At 39.5% G+C, this 22,065-nt stretch overlaps 1 protein-coding gene and 1 pseudogene across 1 annotated transcript in view; one reads left to right on the top strand and one right to left on the bottom strand.

The window, feature by feature from the left end:
• Positions 1–916: 916 nt before the first annotated feature.
• Positions 917–15,634, bottom strand: LOC114049478 (annotated as a pseudogene).
• Positions 15,610–22,065, top strand: part of LOC114050158 (zinc transporter 10-like) — a 16,922-nt gene continuing 10,466 nt past the window's right edge. Inside the window, exons 1-2 of the mRNA XM_027871773.1 lie at positions 15,610–16,286; positions 16,873–16,953. Coding sequence (XP_027727574.1) covers positions 15,662–16,286; positions 16,873–16,953 — 706 coding nt within the window. The 5' untranslated portion in view covers positions 15,610–15,661. The remainder of the gene's footprint in view (positions 16,287–16,872; positions 16,954–22,065) is intronic.

Here is a 22,065-nt window from a genome sequence, read left to right on the forward strand (position 1 = left end):
CCCCCCACCCAATTCTATACTCACCAAAACTGTATTAAGGTTGGTGAATCTTACCGTAAGGTCTTTGGTCATCAGGAGAAGCCATTGATCCAATTTATTGGCTACTGCTAACCTAATTAATAATTTGATGATGCTCAGATCATTGTCTCTCAGTTTAATTTTTAAATGTAACGGTACAAAACATTATATTTATAACCTCTGGCCCATATCTCAGTAGAGAAGTAGACCAAGTTCAGTCTTGAAGCCTTCTTTTAAAAAAAACCCTCATACCTCCAGATTTCTCCTGAGAATATCACACATTGGCTCATGTCTAAGAGTTCTCATAAAAGCACTCAGGTCAACAGAACACTGAACACAGAACAGATTTTATTGAATCAGACAGCAAACACAAAGGATTGCTATCTGAGCCAATAGTCAGAAAAACTCTCTTTTCTGATAAGCACCCAACTTCCCCAGGGACCTTTATAATCCTGCAGACTTAAGAGTTCTCCATTGGGTAGGATACCCAAGAGGAAGAACGACTTGGATTTACTGGGCAGTCCAGCCAACCCACCCTCCTTCTAAGTCTCCAATTTTTCTTCAGTCAGTCTCTGTGTTGGTCTGTGCCTCTATCTGACTTCCCACTGATAGAATCCTAGTCTAGGTACAAAATGATATGTCAACTAACTTTTAGTTACATACATACATACATACATACATATATGCATGCATAAATATATACATGACAATCCACTCTTTGCCATTAAATATATCTACTTGTGTGCCACAGATTGCTGCCTCTTTTTTCCTACAGCATTCAAATTAAATTCTTCTGCCTGACACTCTACCTTTCCAACTTTATTTACCACTACTTAAAAATAAAGATTAATTTCTATTTTCAGCCTTTAAAAGTTCTTATTTTAGATGAATTATTGAATTAGTGACTCATATCCATTAACTCTTGCTGTTTTTGTGCCTGTTTCCTCCCTAGAATAAGGCTACCATATTCACCATGTAGTTCCATTAAGTTTATGAGTTCAAACTCAAGTTTCTTGAACATCTTTCATCTTTTCTTTTCAAATAAATGTGTCATGGAGAGAGTAAATGGACTGGCAAATCTTTTCCATTTCTTTTCCAATGTGGTCTGGAATCAATTTATTGACAACTTCTTTTAAATCATTTGTTTGTACTTTCCTTGTCATGATTTTCATCATCTTTATGTGACTTTTTTTTTTAATTTTTAGAATTTTTTGGTGAGTCAATTAGGGTTAAGTGACTTGCCCAGAGTCACACAGCTAGTAAGTGTCAAGTGTCTGAGGCCATATTTGAACTTAGGTCCTCCTGACTCCAAGGCTGGTGCTCTATCGACTGTGCCACCTAGTTGTCCTTCTATGTGATTTTGATGAACTTGTTGGGGCTATACATAAAAAGTCTTATGGACCTGTTTGTTTGACTTCTTAGTAAAACCAACACAGAAGAATCAGTATAAGTAAACATCAGTAATTTTTACATAAATACAGATTTCGATTGTAGTCTGATATTTTTTTTTTTTTTTTTTTACCATGGAACACTCCTCATCCCAGGCAAGGTCCATTCCATGGAAATTGTCAAATAATTTTTACCCTATAAATATTAATAAATCAACTTGAACTTATAGTAATCTTATTATTCTTTCAGTAAGCAAAGCTCATTTAAAAATAAAACATAACCTGTAAGACTGTTAAAGGCAATTTTTGTTTCTTGAGTACTTGTGATCAAGGTCTTGTCAACATTATACATAGATAGTGCCTTGACAGCATATCAATCCTTCTTCAAAAATGAATCAATTACTTCCTTTTTCAGCTTTTTAAAAACTGTTTTAAGTCATATGTTTATTATTCTTGCTAACCACCATGTTCCCCTTCAGAAAGCTAAAAATATTTGCCACTACTTTTCAATATGAATCCTACTTAGTATGGACTAGAATAGTGAGAGTTTCATGGAGGAGTCAGTATAAAAGCTAGATCTTGAAGCATGAATAGAGTTTGGATAGGCTTGAAGAAGTAGGGGAGGATATTGTGGTATAAAGGACAAGCTTGAGCAAATATAGAAGTAGGAATAAACATGGCATGTTTAGGAGACAGTGATTGAATGTCACCTTTTTCCCATTTATAGTTAGAATCAAATTTTCTGAAACTTTTATCTTGGGCTCTATCTTGAGCCCATTTATTCTTTGGAACACATTATTCCAGGCCCTACTGTGGTTTTTGGTGGGTCTAGAATTATTTTATGTTATTTGAATTTCCTTTCCTTAATATGTGAAGATCTTTCCCCTGGTCAGTTGTAGAATTTTTTGTTTGTCAGTGGAATAGTTCACTTTAACCCTCAGGTGTCTTGTGGTTTGCAATATATGGTTTCTTTGTAGAGTGAATATGTGAATTTTTTAATTGGCCCTTTATTTTCTGTGTTCAGAAGTTGACAGGTTTTTAAAAACTATTGTTTCTTGCATTATAGTTTTCAAGTTATTTTGACTTAACATTTCTTTTGAGTGTCTTATAATCCTTAATTTGTCTCTACACATCCTATCTTCAAAATCAATGTGTTTTACATACATAGAGATCATGCTTTCTTTTAATGTTTAACGTTTTTGCTTCTTTTCTTCCAAATTGTCCTCCATGTATTTGCCTTTCCATTTTTGCTCCTCTTGTTTCACTGTTCTTATTTCCTGTTTTTCACTTCCATGTATTTGCATTCCAAAATCAATTGTTTTCTTTTTTGTTTCTTTGGTGATATTTGCCTCTCTGTGTTCATTTTTTCCCCTATTCTGCCAATTATTTCTGTTATGCAGGCTATATATTATGCTTTCACAATTCTTATTTGTCTTTTAAACCATTCAGGCAAAACCTGCTATGATTCCATGTTTTTTGTTAGAATTTGCAGGGACCTTTGTCTTATCAGGTATTCAATTTCCTTTGTCTTTAAATACTTAATCATACATGCCTATACTCTCTTACTTCATCTGGAGAGTTTATTTCCTTATGTTATTATCTTTCCTGTTAGTTTATCTGTTTATGCTCAGGATCTATGAGTTTTCTTTCTTCTGAGATTTTTGGCAATTTCAAGGTTTTTTTTGGTCTGCTCTCCCCTATTGCTCACTTTTTGACTCCCTCCCTTTTGATTGTGCTTTCTCTGGAGGTATGATCTCACTATGTCTCAGCTTCTTCCCATGCAGGTCAATTCACCAGCCACAGTCTCTATCCCAAGTGATTTCCCCAGCTAGATACTAGGTACTTTCCCTTAGGCTTTAGTGTGGTGCCACACAACCACACATGGGCCTTGCCTCTGTTCTTACCATTTTTTCTATTCTCTGGCAAAACTCTGTTATGGTATATATGCCATGATGCAATCACATTCTTAACAAATTTCTGCCATTTGGAATTTGGATCTCCATGGCACTGGCACTAGGATGAGTGGTTGGAGGTTAGTGTGTAGAATTGAGTTTAGTTACAAGATTGAAGAAGGTCAGCTATGCAGCCCTGCTGCCAGGAGCAAGGTAGGTGGTGCAGGAGGAAATGCTGGGTGTACCTGCATTTGAGATTAGGGATTATTGGTTTTCTCTGCTATTTACCTTTGGGTTCTTGGGGTTCTAGATTGTAGAGACAGCTGAATTTGTTTCATCTCTGACTTAAAATTCCTATTTTGGAAGTTTGAAAGGTCATGAAGATCAAAGAAAATGTCTAGTCTGTCATCTTGTTGGTTACATAAGCCACAAATATAATGAGTCCAGCTTGACCATAGAAGAAGTAAGGAGTCATGGAGTACTTTAATAGTAAGGTGCCATAGTCTCAACATGTCTAAAACCAAATTATCATTTTTACCTCAAATATGGTTCTTCCTCCTGACTTCCCTGTTCTTACTGACATTACTTTTTTGTTGTTCAGTTGTGTCTGACTGTTTGTGACCCCATGGACCATGCTGTCCATGATGTTTTCTTGGTGAAGATACTGAAGTGGTTTGTTATTTCTTCTCCAGTGGGTTAAGGCAAACAAACAAACAAAAAAACCCTGATTCAAATCTGACCTCACACATTTACTAACTGTGTGACCCTGAGCAAGTCACTTAACCCTATTTGCCTCAGTTTCCTCATTGTAAAATGAACTGGAGAAGGAAATGGCAAACCACTCCAGTATCTTTGCCAAGAAAATCCCAAATGAGGGTCGCCAAGAGTCAGGTACTACTGAAAATGACTAAACAACAACAAAAATGTTCGTGATAATGATGATGATAGGACAGGTGGATACAGATAAAAGAATATCTAACAATCTGTATGTCCCACTCAAATTTCTTACTTCAATTAAAGCCTATGCATTATGCTTTTAATTAAAGCCCACATTTTATACATTTTCTCCTTTCCCCCTTTCACTTTGTTTTTTCCTCCCTTTTCTCCTCTTCTCCTCTGTTCCCTCTCCTCTGTTCTCTCTTCTCTCTCATAGTGATACATAACAGAAAACCATTTCCTTTCTTTCTCTTTCTTCCTTGCACTCCCTCTCTTTTCTCCCACCTCTCTCTATTTCCTTTCCAACTTTTCCCTTCCTTACCATATCCACATATCCCCTCCACCAAAGTAATGCAGAATAATTGAAAGGTGCCCTCCATATCACCATAGCCCTTCAGAGTATAGGAATATGACAAAGCTGCTCCTCTGTTTGGGAGCTTTTCCTTGCTGAGGAAGCACAGTCATATCAGTTCCTTGGCTGACCTCATGGTTCTTAGGCCAACCTTCTATGTGTGGATGAGAAGGGGAATACAACTCTCCAGAACTCACACCAGGCATGGAGACCTTTATTGATCCACTCTCATTATTGCTCATCCTAAACACACAATGCTAACCCTCCAGGTCCCATCCTAAATCTGGCTCTGTAGCATTGTTAGGAACAAAGGCAATCGGTGACATTTTTGTAAGTATCATTTTTCATCTTTCAAAGTGTAAAGATCAACCATGATCTTGTTTGTTCCTCACAACCACCGCCTAAGACAAGTAGGCGGGAATTTTTATTTTTTATGAGAGAGGTAAATTGAAAAACAGAGATTAAGTAATTTATCTAATATCAAAAATAAGTTAGTGGTGGAGCCAATATTAGGCAGGTAGGTGGTATAGTGGATAGAGCACTAGGCTTGGAATCAAGAAGATTCATCTTCATAAGTTCAAATCCAGCCTCAGCCATTTACTTACTATGTGACCCTGGGAAAGTCACTTAACTTTTTGTTTGCTTCAGTTTCCATATCTGTAGAATGAGCTGGAGAAGGAAATGTCAAACTACTCCAGTATCTTCACCCAGAAACCCAAAATGGTGTCATGAAGAATCAGGCCTGACCAAACAACAACTTAAAAGGAGTCAATATTAGAACAGATGGTGAAGGGTCTTGAGGCTATGCCATATGAGGTCTGGTGGAAGAGTTAGAGATGGTTAGCTCGGGGAAGAAGTAGGGGGGTACATAGTTATCTTCAAGAATTTGAAGAGCTATCATGTATAAAAGGGATTAGACTTGTTTTGTTCATCTGTAGTATGGAACTAAGAGCAATGGCTAGAAATGACAAAGAGGAAGGTTTAGGCTTTGTCTTATGTAAAATTTCCTAATAAATGGAGCAGTATAAGAGCTGAACGGGCTGCCTTGAGTGATGTGGTGGAAACCTTGTTAAACATAGGCCAATTGACCACTTGCAAGGCATGCCCTGGTGCATGTTCTTTTTCAGCTATGGATGGAACTGGATAACCATCTTGTTGAAGTCCTTTCTGAGTCTGAAATTTGATGCTTTTGTGATTCTTACTTTAATAGTCACAGAGTCCATTGCTCTCTCCACTATAGCATGTTCCCTCTTCTCTCTCCTTTCCCACAGGAAATAAGAATAAACTTGCATATAAATATAAATGCTGAGTGTTTATCTCAAAGATGCAATATGTTATAGTGTAAAGAGCAGTCAGGAAATCTGACTTTGAATCTCAGGTCTGCCAATTAATAGTTATGTGGACTTGGGTCAGAGTCAATAAATAATTATTGAGTGCCTACTGTATAGGCACAGTGTCAGGGACTGTGCCAAATACTTGGGATATAAAGAAAGGTAAAATACAATCTGCTGTCAAGGAGCTCACAAGCTAATAGAGGAGACAACATGCAGGCAATCATGTACAAACAAGATACACACAGGATAAACTGGAGTCAATTGACAGAGGGAAAGTACTAGAATTAAGAGGGATTGGGAAAAGCTTCCTGTAGAAGATGGGATGTTACTTGAGACTTGAAGGAAACAAGGGAAGCCCAGAGGTAGAGGTGAGAAGAGAGACAATTCCAGCATGAGAGATAATAAGTGCAAATGCCCAGAGTCAGAAGATCGATTGCTGAGTGGGAGGAAAAGCAGCGAGGTCAGTGTCACTGGATCACAGAGTGTGTGTTGGGTTGAGCATTGGGTGTAAAGTGAAAGAAGACAGCAAAAGTGGGAAGGGGTTAGTTATGGAGGACTTTAAAAGCGATATTATATTTGATCCTGGAGGTAATAGAGAGCCGCTGGAGTTTATTGAATGGAGTGGGGTATATGACATGGTCAGATTTGTACTTTAGGAAAATCAATTTGACTATTGATTGGAGGGTGGACTAGAGTGAGGGAGATACTTGAGGCAGGGAGACCAACTGTCAGGCCATTGCAATAGTCCAGGTATAAGGTGATGAGGGGTTGCACTAGGTCAGTGGCTGTATCAGGAAAGAGGGGGGCATATGCTACAGATGTTTTGAAAGTAGAAATGATAGGACTTGGCAGGCAATTGAATATGGGGGGTGAGAGTGAGGAGGTGACACTTAGATTCTGAGCCTAAGTGTCTTGGGAGGATGGTGGCATCCTTGACAGTAATATGAGAATTAGGAAGGGAGGAGGATTTGGGCAGAAGGATGAGTTAATTTTTGAATGTGTTGAGTTTCAAAATGTCCAATAAGCAGTTGGAGGTGTGAAACTGGAGGTTAGGAGAGAAATTAGGACTGGATAACTAAATCATCCAGCGTGGAAATGATATTTAAATCCATGAGAGTCAATGAGCTCACCATATCAAATAGTATAGAGAGAGAAGAGAAGAGGTCTGAGGACAGTAACTCGGGGGACACCTATTGTTAACAGGTGTGACCTAGATGAAGAGCAGCAAAAGAGACTAAGAAGGAGTGGTCAGACAGGCAGGAGAGTCAGGAGAGAGCGATGTCATAAAAACCTAGTCACTTAACATCCCTGGCCTCAGTTCCTTCATATATAAAGAGGGGATAAAAAGATATTACTTAATCTCACAGGGTTGTTGTGAGGATTAAATAAACTAATAAATGTGAAGTGTTTTGTAAACCTCCAAGGGGCTTGTAGGAATATCAGCTGTAATCCAAACTGGGATCTACTTCTATTGTTACATAGACAAAATATTCTTAGAATATATTGGGTGCCAAAGTATAGAGATGATTTTTCCAAGGCTTTATGGCTGATTCCTGATTATTAAAGCATTTTATTGGCATTAAGACAAATGAGTCTCTGATCATCTGTATTGATGGGAGAGGCACATCAAAGATGATTTTAAAACAAAGATAATATACTCCTCTTTGGCTTCCAGGTATAGAGAATATCACACAGCGTAGATGATCAGAAGTTAACTAACATTATGGAGACTGTGTATTTACTCTGTACACTTGGCAGGAAAGTAAATTCTGGAGCTGCTATTAGGTGAGGGAAAGTATTAACTGAATCTATACTTATCTCTTTCCCCCCTGCCCTTTACTGGCTATGTGACTCTGGGCCAATGCTCTCAATGCTTTAAACAGCTTTCTAAGACAAGTTGCAGCAAAGGTGCCAACTTGTAATGGTAGAGAGCATTTCTTCATCTGGGAGGTCTCTATGCCAGTGGAATCACAGGTCCATTCCCTGTCCTTATCCTTATGTGTCATCCCCTCATTTCTTGGGTTAATATTTCCTTTCATTATGCTTTATTGGGATGATATGAAGACAGAAAGCAAGGGAATGTAAAGGACTTTGATCTCCCAGGGAAGATTCTGTGTAAACGAGGACTATTTCTGTTGGAATCAGTATTATTGTTTTTGGGAATGCCACTGTCAATGGGGAGATTGTTTTTCTTGTGTGGCTTCTATGAGAACTGCAAATATTTCAAAAGCTGACTTTGGTAAGGTGGACTCTTCTCCTCAGCTCCTATGGGGAACCAGTCCCCAAATTATAATGGTGATGGTTCCTTACAGCTTGAAATTTATGAGCCTATGGTGATGTTTATAACTTTTATTAAATGACATTTTAAGGATTATGTAATTTATTACATATATTAACTCATTTCAACCAGTGGGGATGGAGAACATTGTAGTTTCCATCCCTCTCCTTCCCCACCAGTCCTTTCCTCTCAACCATTTTATCAACCCCTCTTTCTCCTTTCTCTTTATAAGGCAGGTTGGCATAGTAGACTAGAATCAGAAGTCTTAGGTTTGAGACCTAACTGTGCCACTTATTACATGTGTAACCTTGGGAAAATTGTTTAAAATATATGTATAACTATAAATGTGTGTATCTATCTATCTGCATGTATATATGTATATATATACATATATTTAATCCTCCATTTTTTCATCTGTAAAATGGGAATAATATTAGCTCTATCTTCCTCATAGAGTTTTGAGGGAAATGCTTTGTAAATTGAAGCTCTCTATAAATGCATGCTGATAATTATAACTACTACCCTCCTTCCACAATGCACATTACTAAGTGGCTTAATTGTATTTTTTTTTGAAAAATAATTTTTTAAATTTTTATTTTTTATTAATTTATTTTGATTTATCAATAATCAGTTCCATTTGCTTTTGAGTTTAAAATTTTTCTCCCCCTTCCTCCCCACCACCCTCCCCAAGACGGCACATAATCTGATATAGGCTATACATTTACATTCATATTAAACATATTTTCACATTAGTGATGTTGTAAATAAAAATTAAAACCAATAGGAGGAACTATCAGAAAGAGGAAACAAAACTCAACAGAAGAGAAAAAAATTAGCAATTCAACTTCCACAGTTCTTTCTTTGGGGGTGGATAGCATTTTCCATCACAAGGCCTCTGGAGATGTCTTAGATCCTTGTATTGCCAGGAAGGGTTAATTTATCAATATTAGTCATCATACAACGTGGCTGTTATTGTGTACCACGTTCTCTTGGTTCTGCTCCCTTCACTCATCATCAGACCATACAAGTCTTTCCAGGTTTTTCTGAAGTCAGCCTGCTCATCATTTCTTATAGCACAATAGTATTCCATCACATTCATATACCACAACTTGCTCAGCCATTCCCCAATTGATGGGCATCCTCTCAATTTCCAATTCTTGGCCACCACAAAAAGAGTTGCTATGAATATTTTTGTACATGTGGGTCCTTTTCCCATTTGTGTGATCTCTTTGGGATTAATTGTATTTTTGTAATAGGGCCATGGCTACTTGCATAGGGTAGGACTGCAACCACAATGACTAAGTGCTCTTGAATGATGACCTTCTTATATCTAAACATCAAACATCCCATCGCCTTCATCCTCTTAGCAAAAATTCATGACATTGTCTATTGAGTTGCTTGAGAATTCCAAGTATATTTTATTCTGTTCTTCCTGGATCATGCATTTCATAGGAGCTTAGAATCACAGATTTAGACCTGCAAAGGCCCTTAGAGGTCATCGATTCCAATTCCCTTGTTTTACAGATGAGGAAACTGAGGCCCAGAGGAGTTAAGTAACTTGTACAGCAATGCCCAGCTGGTTAGTGTTTGAAGTAGGATTTGAACTAAAGTCTTCATGTCCAGCACTCCATCTATTACACTAGAATGCTTCTCATTTTCAGTATTTACTAACATTTTCACTTCATGGGATAATGGACTAGAGAATCAAGGGATTTGGGTTTTAGTCATTATTTGCTAAAGCCAACTTGAATCTAAGTTCATTTACCAAGAGAATGGGAAACGCAGGCCTCCTTCCCCCTTGCCCCCGTTTTTGGAATGTATTCCCTCCCTGCCTCTAAGAATGCCTCATTTCCTTCAAGGTTCATGTAATGCACAGGGTATTCAAGGAGGACTAGTACCTCTGGTACGAGGGCTTGCCAAGCCCTTTTCAGGGCTGCTCATCTAGCTTTGATGTCTGCCTGGCATTCAGTTCTCACCCATGGCTCCAAGAAGTTGTAGTATGCACAACAATTACACCCTGATAAATCGTCTCAGCAAATGGTCTAAATCAGGGTGAAGGTAACCAATGGGCCTCAAACCTGTCAGTGAATTAGGGAGTGGTCTACTCCAAACATGTGAAAACTTCCCCCAGCAGAATGGGTGGATGAGAACAATTTGTTCTAATGGCTATGAAGGTGGCTGAAGCAGGTGCTACGGGGTGCTTAGAGCTTGGTCAGACATCAAAGATGCCAAGGTCACTCACTGTATCCTGGGCCAGTCGTTTTGACTTTTGTCTTACCACTGGACTCTAATAATTCTGGAAGAGAGAGTGAGGCTAATGACTTTGTGCAACTCTGCCTCACTTAAATTTAATTCATACAAGAGTCAAGGAATCACCCTGTGATGTCACTGGTTTTCTTCGAAAATGAAAGACCAACACTACCTCTTACTACCTCCCACATGTAACTTTTCTTGATCCCCTCTAGCTATAAGTGTTCCTCCAAATTACCTTGTATGCATTTTGTATCTATTTTTTAGAGACATCTCTACTCCAAATGCTCATATAAAGTATTTGAGCTTGATCTATTTCTGAGCTTGGATTGGTCTGATCCGCCATAGTTGGACACATTGTATCTTGACCCAAACATAGTGATGTCATTTTGGTACTATTTGAGAACAACAGACAACAACCGACTGATCTATTTTGTATGAACTTAGATATACACATGTTGTACCCACCCCAGTAGAATGTAAGGACAAGGGACCATGACATTTTATCTTTGTAATCCCAATGCTCATACAGTGCCTAGCACGTAGTAGACATCTAATATGTTAATGGATTGGTTCAGTATTTAAATTATTTCCTTAATGTGAATACTCCCCTCCACAGAGGCAAAATGCAACACCGTGAATGTCTTCTTCTTATTTGTGATTTTCATTCATATCTTCCTTTCATATAAGATCTACCCAAAGTTATTGGAAGCCTTCTATTTCTTTTAAGATTTTGTGAATACCAGTGCAAACCCTCAACTCTCCATTGGTTATCCCTCATTCTTGTTCCAAAAATGACTTACCTCCTTTTCTGTCTATAAATGTGACTGTGATATTTCTTAGGCTCTTTCTCCCATAGGTCCTGCTTATAGCTACCATGCATCTTTTTCATTCATTAAGCAAATATTTATTAAGAGATTGACTAGTAGATACCACAAACTAGATGTTGTATAGACTAACCAAATACATGTGTGAAACAGAACACATTATCTTTTCACCAAATACTACCCTCTTCCCAACTTTCTTATAATTGTCCAGGCTACCACCATCCTTCCTGTCACCCAGGCTTATAACCTCAGCATCACCCTCAATTCCATACATTCACTCATCTGAAATATCCAATCTCTTTGCAACTTTCCTATCTTCTTTCTTTTTTTATTTTTTCAAAATTTTTTTTAAACTGGGGCTTTTTTTTTTTTTGGCTAGGCAATGGGGTTAAGTGACTTGCCCAGGGTCACACAGCTAGTGTCAAGTGTTTGGTCTGAGGCCAGATTTGAACACAGGTCCTCCTGACTTCAGGGCTGGTGCTCTATCCACTGCGCCACCTAGCTGCCCCTATATCTTCATTCAATCACACAATCACCACCCTAATACAGGCACTTAGCATCTTTTACTTATACTCTTGCAATAGCCTTTTAACTTAAGTCTCTCCTAATTCCAATCCATTTTTCACTTGGCTGGCAAGGTGATTTTTTAAAGCGTAGATTGAATCTTCTTACTCTCCTACTCAATGAGCTTCAGTGATTCCCCATTACCTTCAGGATCAAATATAGACTACTTGGTTTGGTTTTCATAACCTGATTCCTTCCTTTCCAGGTTTCTTGTCACTTTACTCTCCTCTACACATTCTATTTGAACAACATTGGCTTTCCTGTATTTCCTTGAACAGGACACTCCATCTCCTAACCCTATTACTTTATACAAACTGTCCCTCATTACTGGAATATTCTGCCCTCTTATCTTTGCCTCTTTTTTTTTTCTAACTTCCTTCCAGAGCCTTTTCAAATCCTGCCTTCTCCAGGAGCCCTTTCCCAGTTTCCTTACCTGCTAATGACTTCCCTTCCCAGAGTGCCTTTCAACTACTTTATATATGTCTTGTAGGTACCTAGTTATTTACATATTGTCTCCCCCATGAGAATGTAAGCTCTTTTATGACAGGGACTTCCCCCACTCCCTGTCCCCCCTTTCTTTGTATCTCCAGTACTTAGCCCAGTGTCTGACATCTAATGAGCATTTAATAAATACTTGTTGACTTAATTGACTTGTAAGATACTGTGGAAGTGCTAGGAATACAAAGATTAAATATGATGACCCTTCCTTCAAAGAACTTAGATTTTACTAGAGCAGACATGGCATAACACCAGTAAGTATAATGAAAGCTATGAAGGAAGAGGAGGGAAAAGGAGAGATACAAATAAGTACTCCAGAAGAATTGGAGGAGGAAGAAACCACCTTCAGTTGTGAGAATAAGGGCAGAGTATAGAGGAGCTATCATCCGAGTTGAGGAAGAGAAGAAATTTCAAAGGCAGAGATCAGGTGGGAGTACATGACAGCTATGTCAGATTCAGGGAACAACTACTCACCCAGTTTGGCTGGAATGTAGAGTTTGTGAAGGGAAATAATGTTCAATAGGAATGGTAACTTGGAGCCAGATTGTGGAGAACTTTGTAAGCTAAGTAGTTTTTTTTTTTTTCCCCTAGAGGAAATATGGAGCCATGGAAGATTTTTGAGGAGGAGGGGTGTGATATGTGGAGGGCAAAACCTACCGTCAGACTTGTTCCTTAAGATTATTTTGGCAGCTATGTGAATGATGGATTAAAAAGGACAGAGACTTGAGGTATGGAGGGCCATTAGGAAGCTATTACAATAATCTGTATTAGAGATGAACAGGGCTTGAACAAGGTTCATTTAGCATCACTATGAAAATTGTTGTTTTAAAAAGGTAAGATTTGGTCATTTCTTTGTTAAAGTGAAAAATTATCCACTTCTCCTGCCTTAGTTTACCTGTTTCAAAAATCTAAACTTTTAAAATCAGTTTTTCTCAAATCAGAGGAAAATTTTTTGAATTCAATTCAAATACACAAACATCAAATACTTACTAAACCAGACACTGGTAGTCTCTGTCCTCATGGAACTTATAGGTTACTAGTGGGATATGACACATACAAGTCATATGTTAGGGTGGTAGCAGTTGAAATAGACAGATTGTGAGAGATTGCTGAGGTAGGATTGATAGGACATGATAGCTGATTAGATCTGAGAAATGATGGTAAGAGAAAAGTGAAAGATAACCCCAAGGTTTTGAAAATGGGAGCCAGCTTGAATGGGTGTGCTACTGATAGAAATAGCAATAGAAATTGCAAAGAATGTTTAGAGGGTAAGATAATAAGCTCAGTTTGGGTCATAATGATTCAGAAGTGCCCATGGGGCATCCCAAGGACAGATGTCTGGTCCATAGTTGGAGGTGAGGTCTAAACTTCTGTAATATAAACCTTTTCTTCAGTCATATTTATACAAATAAATGATCAATTAATGATAACTGATCTTATTGATGAGATTTAATTAAATCAATGAAACCACATTAAAATATTTGTGGACTGTAGGCAAATTGCAAACTAATTCTGCCCTTCAGCATCCCCTCTCACTCTAGTGCCACTTACTCAGGCTTCTAAGAAGACACTGGACAACTCGTTAAGCTGTATTTTTTTTACTGATTGTTGTAAAAATTAAATGAGTGTCAAAGATGTGGAAGTCTGATCTCTCTTCTAGGAAGGAACTGTACTGTACAATCCTAGCCTAAAGACACCTAAGGAACCTGGAGATCCCTTTTTCCTTGGCAAATGGCTTTTCTGTGATTCCACTCCCTAGTTTATGACACAGTTCTTGCTATCTGTACCCAGGGTGAGTGACTAAGCAGTGTTCACGTGATCTAGGGCTGCTGATCTTGTGTTTCTTTTAGTGCTTAGTGACACAAAAGTCTAATTAACAATGATGAATGTCAGTCTGTATCAAGTAAACTACAAACAGCAACCTATCTCTTGCTGCTGTTGACTTGGTTATTAATATATTAATCATATACTAAATATTTCTGAGTTGCTGGGGGAGTTGAACAAATAGGAGACGGGAGGCAGGGAGGATGCAGTTTCTGATGTAATCCTTCCCTTCCTTACATTTGGTGGTTATCTGTTGTTCAATGGCAGTTTTATACACATACAGTCTATGTTCTTTTCAAGCCTATTGATAGTCACTAAGACATTTTTATTTCATAGAATCATAGAATCTCAGAGCTAGAAAGAACTTCAGGAATCATTTAGTCTAACTGTACCTGAGCAATAATTCCCTTTCCAGTATTTCCTATATATAGTCATCCAGTCTCCATTTAATGACCTTGGTGATGGAAAACTCAATACCTCAGGAGGAAGCTCATTAACTCTTTACATGTATGGGGGATAGAATCTGATGTTAGTGGAAGATGCTTTATTTGAGACAAATTTTGGTGTAAAGTGAAGTGTAGTTAATGAGTCATTGTGTTACGGACAGAGCTTTACAAAATTTTAATTCTAAACTTAATTATCAAATAAAATGAGCATTTCTATGTACAAAATAGAACATAAAAGAAGATGTACACCAATCTATTAATATTTATTACATACAGCTTGCCTTTCCTTTTAAGTACATAGTAAATTCAAGATATAACTTTCAGAGTTGTCCTGCTTGTCTGTGTTTTCTGGCCTTCCTTATGTTTTTTTTCTCTCTAATGCATTAAAAATGCATTAATATCTCTCTCTCTCTCTCTCTCTCCCCTCTCCTCTCCTCTCCTCTCCTCTCCTTCCTCCCTCTTTTCTTTTCTTTTCTTTTCTTTTCTTTTCTTTTCTTTTCTTTTCTTTCTGTCATGGTTTAAGAGGCACAGCCGTGCAGTAGAAAGAGTAAAGAGTTGGAGTCTGGAGACTGGGGTTCCTGTCCTGCCTCTAATACTAGCTATTCAGATTATGGGCCAGGTATAATTAGGCATAACCACTCTGAGCTTCGCTTTCCTCATCACTGTCACGTAAAAGGGCGAAAGGGTAGTGGGAGGCTGTGTTCTGATTGCAGCAGCCGCTGCTGCCACTCCTTAAACTCTGCCCGTTTGGAGGCTAGGGGCGCTCTTCTCTGCGTTATAAAAAAGCCGAAGGGCAGGGCTGGCTGCTGAAAGCCAGAGAGCTGGGTATCCAAGGCTGTTTCAGAGTCAGTTAAGGTCTTCGGTCACACTTGTTGCAGACGCCCTTCTGCGAGTGCACACTCAGTGCGCCCCTCTCCAAAAGGCGGCGCTGCGCCATGCGCTGTGCGCCGCAGGGAATCCCCAGGGGCGGTGGGCAGGCATGGTGAGCGCGATTGAGCCCAGCTGCTGCTAGAAGGTCAGCGATCATCCTTCCCGCCCCAGGGCTTCAGGGGAGATGGGGCGCTACTCAGGCAAGACTTGCAGGTTGATCTTCATGCTGGTGCTCACCACTGGATTCTTCGTGGCCGAGCTGGTGTCCGGCTACCTGGGCAATTCCATTGCCCTGATCTCGGACTCTTTCAACATGCTGTCTGATCTGATCTCGCTATGCGTGGGAATAGGCGCCGGGTTCATCGCTCGCCGCCACACCCGAGGCGCCCAGGCCACTTATGGCTACCGGCGAGCGGAGGTGGTGGGGGCATTGAGCAACGCAGTCTTCCTCACCGCCCTATGCTTCACCATCTTCGTAGAGGCCATCCTGCGCCTGGCCCGGCCAGAGCGTATTGATGATCCTGAGCTAGTGCTCATCGTAGGTGCCCTGGGGCTGGCAGTCAACGTGGTGGGCTTGCTAATCTTCCAGGATTGTGCCTCCTGGTTCACTTGCTGTGGCCGACGCCGGCGACGTCTGAGTAGCAGCAAAAGAGAGCCTTCTGCCCCTCTGGACGCAGTCAGCGCGCAGCGGCCACCACCTTCTGCACCACCCGCTCTAGTATCGGGTTCGGATCCGGCCCTAACTCTCAGGGTGGTCTCCAGTCCTACGAAGGAAGAGATAGCGGCTGCTCTGCAGCCCAGTGAAGCAGGTGCCTTTCAGTTGCATCCTCTGGATATTTTACCTTTCTTTTCTTCTTCCCATTCAGTCCTTCCCTTTTCCTTACTCCCCCCTCTACTGATCCCCCATTCATTTCTTGGTTCTTCTATATCATTTTACTGCCCTCGGGTCAGTCTCTCTCTCTCTGTGTCTGTCTCTCTGTCTCTGTCTCTCTCTTTCTGTCTCTCTCACACACACAGAGTCAAAATTTGAGACAATAGCATTCTAGTTTGTTTTCATTTAATTTATGAGAATGATCTTTTCTTCCCTCCTTCCTCAAGTCTTGGGGGGCAGGAGAGGAGGGGGACTTTTTTATGGCCAATGTTTCCTTTGAATTGGTTTTAACGTGAGTGGAAGAGTGAACAAAGTCCACTGCTGATCACAAGGTTTATTTCAAGGCCAAAACACTGTTCTGTTTGTAGTGGAGGGAGGCTTTTGTGCCTACGTGGGTTCGTCTGTGAGTGGAGGATAAAGGGGACCTTGCTAATCTGATAAGGGTTTAAAAATTGTTTTTGAGTCCTTTGGTTCTTTTTGTTTGTAGAATTATACACAACACAAGGTTTCTTCTTTGAATGCAGGTGATTCCCTGAACACCCAGAATGAGCCTCAAGAGGAGATGAGCAAAAAACAGAAAAAGTCTGAAGCCCTGAATATCAGAGGTATGTTATCTTAAGATCCTTATGAAGAAAAAAAAATTGCCTTTTTGGCAATACGTACTTACACCATTGTTCTTCATTTCCATTTGGTTTTCAAGAGGGGAGAAGTTTGTGTGAAAGTATTCAAATTGTATTCACTAGGCCAGTCCTTAGTTTCTTACTTACTCATGGAATTTCTAGAGGGAGAGACTGGTTGTTAATGACTTATACTGGTCTGTGTTAGAGTGATACTGATGATATCCCATAGATGAACACATTTGCTAAATATTACTCTTCTTATTTTTTTGCTCCCTCCCAATTTTTCCTAATCCTATACTATACTTTATTTTTGGTAGAATCATACAAGCATTGTGGTTTAATGGAAAGACTACTAGATTTAGAGTCAGAGGACCTGGGTTCTAATCCTGACTGTCACTACCTGTGTTGATCTTGTGCAAGTCACTCAACCATTCTGTGCCTCTGATTCCTCATCTCTAAGAGGTGTGTGTGTGGGGTTGGACTAGATAACCTTTAGGTCACTTCTAACTCTAAATCTATGATGTATTGGAAGCTAATATTTTCACCAAATGACCACTTTTAGGTTCATTCTTTGGAGTGAATGAGACAGACCCCTACCCAGGGTAGTTTCCAAGGCAGATTTTTCTACAGTGGGTTTTTCCAGACCCCTGAGGCATTGGAATCCAAATTTTCTTCCCATGAAATTTTTTTCTGTAGGTCCTAGTGAAGGATGAGAGAGGATGGTTTGATGTCTTCATCATGTTGATATGTTCTCTCATCTGGGCTTATGACCCTACAGTCATGATTGATCTAGGCAGAGGTTTTAAACCTGGGGTCCATGAACTTGATATTTTGAAAGAAAAGATCTTGATAAATTTAATTCAATATAATTACTTTCTTTTTATATTTTTTTCGCATTTTAAAACATCTTTTTGAGAACAGGTCAGTATACTTCATGAGACTGCCAAAAATGACGTCCCCCAGAATTTGAGAACCCCTGTTCTGGGTACTTCTCATGTGGGTACAATTTTGCCTAAAGCCTGCCTTTAGCAGCATTAGAGCCTGCTTCTAAAGACTGGGTCGCAAAAGACAAAAATCTATCCTTGACTTTGGGAAACCTAGCAATGATTAGATTCAACTTTAGGCTGGACATGGTGATACATACATGTAGTCCATTTACTGGGGTGGCTGAGGCTGGTGGATCATTTGAGCTCTGAGCTGCAATAGGACTCAAACTGATCAGGTGCCCACACTAAGTACAGTACCAATATGGTGAGCCCCCCAAATTTTTTTGAGGAGGAGGAGCACAAGGCAGCCTAGGGAGTGGTGAAGCAGCCCAAATTAGAAATGGATCAGGTCAAAGTTTCTGTGCTGATCAGTACTGGCCCATTAGTGGCTGCTGTACTTCCAAACTGGACAAGATAGGGAGACCCAGCCTCAAAAAAGAAAAGACAAAACTTCAGATGGTTTGGAAAACACTGGAGTAAAAGATTTTTTTTTAAAATTTCATTTATTTATTTTTGGTGAGGCAGTCATGGTTAAGTGACTTGCCCAAGGTCACACAGCTAGTACGTGTCAAGTATCTGAGGCAGGATTTGAACTCAGGTCCTCCTGACTCCAGGGCTGGAGCTTTATTCACTACACCACCTAGCTGCCTTGGAGTAAAATCTTAATGAGCTACTACGAAGGGAAACTCTCCCCCAACTCTTTCCCCATAATGCATACAGTTTGTAGCATTGATAATTTCCCCAGTTATTTTTCCCTATCCAACAATTATTTAAGTGCCTACTATGTGTAAGGTTCTGGGTCTTGGGAATACAAAGACATAAGATATTCCTTATCCTCATGGAGCTAGCATGCTCACATAACCACACACACACACACACACACACACACACACACACAATTATCTCATTTGATCTAGATACTGGAGGCATACAACATATGAACATAGAGTGTGTGTCAGACCCCTGAGGCATTGGAATCCAAATTCCAAACCAAATTGTGATTTTTTTAAAAAATCCTAGATTTTGGGGCAGCTAGGTGGCACAGTGGATGGAGCACCAGCCCTAGAGTCAGGAGGACCTGAGTTCAAATCCAGCTTCACACTCTTACTAGCTTTGTGACTCTGGGCAAGTCACTTAACCCCAATTGCCTCGAAAAAAAAATCACATATTTGCTGTGATTAGGGAATTCACTATTACTAGGAGTCTTGTGGTGAATTATCCCCTTCCCCAATTAATCTTTAAAAATTAAATCTGTTTAGATTTGCATTTATTTAAAGTATCTTTAAGTAGAGTTCAGAAACACAATACTTAAACACTTATGGTTATTTTCCTTCAGTGACGTCATTTTATTCCCAAGATAAAACCCATCAAATCAGTAGGAGATCTATTATAATCCCTAAAATTACAGGTGGGGAGAGAAGAGCAGGAAGGTGATAATGATGCACTTGACAAAATTCCAGTAGGATAAAGAAACTTGAAGAGTGGCAAGGTTTCATTTTTATTTCTGTATTCCTAGTTATACTAGGGCCTAGCTAGGTGGTGCAGTGGATAGAGTGCTGGGCCTCATCTTCCTGAGTTCAAGTCTGGCCTCAGACACTTAGTAGTTATGTGACCCTTGGCAAGTAATTAATCCTGTTTACCTCAGTTTCCTCATCTGTAAAATGAACTGGAAAAGAAAATGGCAAACCACCTCAGTTATCTTTGCCAAGAAAATCCCAAACAGGGTCATGAAGAGTCGAGCACGACTGAAAATGACTGAACAGCAAATTCCTAGTAAGAGGTAGTATGGTATAATGGATAGAGAACTGGCCTCAAAGTCAGATAGAATTGGGTTCAAATCCCGTTCCTGACACTGTGTATCTCTGAGCAAGTCATTTAACCTCTCAATACCCCAGTTAACACTAAGATTTTAGGATACAAAACAATTGCAGATCTACCCTGGATGAGGGAGTTTTCTCAGTGGGAGTTCCTTGCATCAGTGAAATCATGGGTCCAGATGCCTCCCTTACAAACAGCCAACCTATCACTGGCCTTCTTTCTTTCTGTTCCTACATCTCCTGACTCCAGGCATTTTCACTTACTAGCCTCCAAATGAGCACCTCTCTCCCTCCTAACCTCCGCTTAGTGACTTTCTTGGCTCCAAGACTCATCTCAAATCCCACTATCTGTAGGAGGCCTTTCCAAGCTCTCCTCACCTCTGAAATTATCTTCCATTTGCCCCGCACATGTCTTTTGCATACACAGTTACGTTCGTGTTGCCTCCCTCATTAGAATCTGAGCTCCTTGAGGGCAGGGATCATGTCTTGGGTATCCCCAGCACTCAGTGCAGTACCTGGCGCTTAATAAATATTTATTGACTGCCTATCAGTTGACATAGTTCTGTTGCACATAATAATAGCTAGCATTTATATAGTGTTTTAAAACTTATAAAACACTTTATCCATTTTATATCATTATAGCAACCATGGAAGGGGGGTGCTATTATTATCCCCATTATACAACTGAGAAAATTGAGATAGAGTTTAAGTGACTTGCCCAGGGTCACATAGCCAGTAAAAGTCTGAGGCAGGATTCAAACCGAAGTCTTCCTGACTTGAAATCCAATATTCTAAAGGATATAATAAGAATCAATAAGTCTTTAAGCAATGTCTGTTGAATTGAATAATGGCAGTAAAGCAAAAAATACAGGTAAGCTTAAGAGATCTTGATAATATATTTAGCCAAAAACTCAATTAAGTGATTACTTGAAAATACAGATGTGGAAGTACCTATGATGACTTGTCAGTAGGACTGAGCAATGCAAGCCTTTGTCCTGTCTTGTCAGTGCCCTGCATACCCACACACTGAATTAAAGACCACAGCTACTGCAGTTGAGCCTTTCCAATACTATTGCTGTGAGCATCTCTTCAGCCTTTCTTAGGGCTATGCTAGAGGATGAGCATAGAACCACATGGAATCATTAGATTTGACAGGAGCCTTAGAGATGATCTAGTTCTGCCCCCTCATTTTCCAGAGGAGGAAATTGAGGCCTATAGAGGTTGAGTGACTTCCCAAAGGTCCCACGGCTAGGTAGGTGGAACAGCTAGAACCAGAATCCAATCTGATTCTATTCCCTTAAGAGTTCACTGTAGGTTATAGGCTCATGACTTGAGGTACCTACTCTCCCTCCCCCCAACTCTTTCCCTACACTGCACACAGTCTGCAGCGTTGTTGAGTTTTTATAGTGTAAGCAGCTGTTTTAAAAGACAATATTGTGACCCCAGAACTGGGGAAGTGTCTCACAGAGCATCCTGTTTATAAAAAGTTGTTTTCTTCTACATTTTCACTCTTGTCTCTACAATCCTAATTCTAATTGAAATCAGAGATTATGTTGGAGCAAATCCCACATCTCTCAGACTCCATCTTCTTCTCTAACTTGAGTCTACAGGGAAATTGAAATCCCAAGATTGGTAACAGGACCCTATGTCATGGTTCATAGGATCACAGTTTTAGAGCTGGAAGAGACTTTATAAATCTACCTTCTTTAAACCTTTCAATTTACAGATGAGAAAACAGGGCCAGAGACGTTAAATAACAATAAATATCACACAGGTGGCAAGTAGCAGAGTTGGGATTTGAACCCGGGTCCTTTGACTCCAAATCCAGCACTTTCATACTGTACTATTCTGTTATTTAAGTTGTAGGGTCAGGCAGGATAAGAGGTAGGAAGGTAGAGTCTGAAAAAGAAAATAATGAACATTTTTATCTGAGGAAAATATTTTCCATCTTCTAGTCTGTAACCAGATGGAACTTAAACATATTTCAAGTTTTTTGGAAAATCACTTCCACTTTCTCTTAATGTCTCTTCCTCCTCATTTTATTTTAGCTCCAAAGTACTTTTTAATTTCATAAAAATACACAAAGTGGTAGGTATGACATGATGACTTAAAAGACTCTCGTAGTTTATCAACAAATTCAATAAAATGTATGACTCTCCCAAGTGCTAGATAAAGTAATCAGAGCAGAGATGATTTCAAAGTCCAGGAGTGTTACTTGATACTAATTCATGATTCATGACTGTATAGTTTCTTTCTTTCTTTCTTTCTTTCTTTCTTTCTTTCTTTCTTTCTTT

Source organism: Vombatus ursinus, unplaced genomic scaffold (genome assembly GCF_900497805.2).
Source record: "Vombatus ursinus unplaced genomic scaffold, bare-nosed wombat genome assembly UNPS02014798.1, whole genome shotgun sequence".
NCBI lineage: Eukaryota > Metazoa > Chordata > Mammalia > Diprotodontia > Vombatidae > Vombatus > Vombatus ursinus.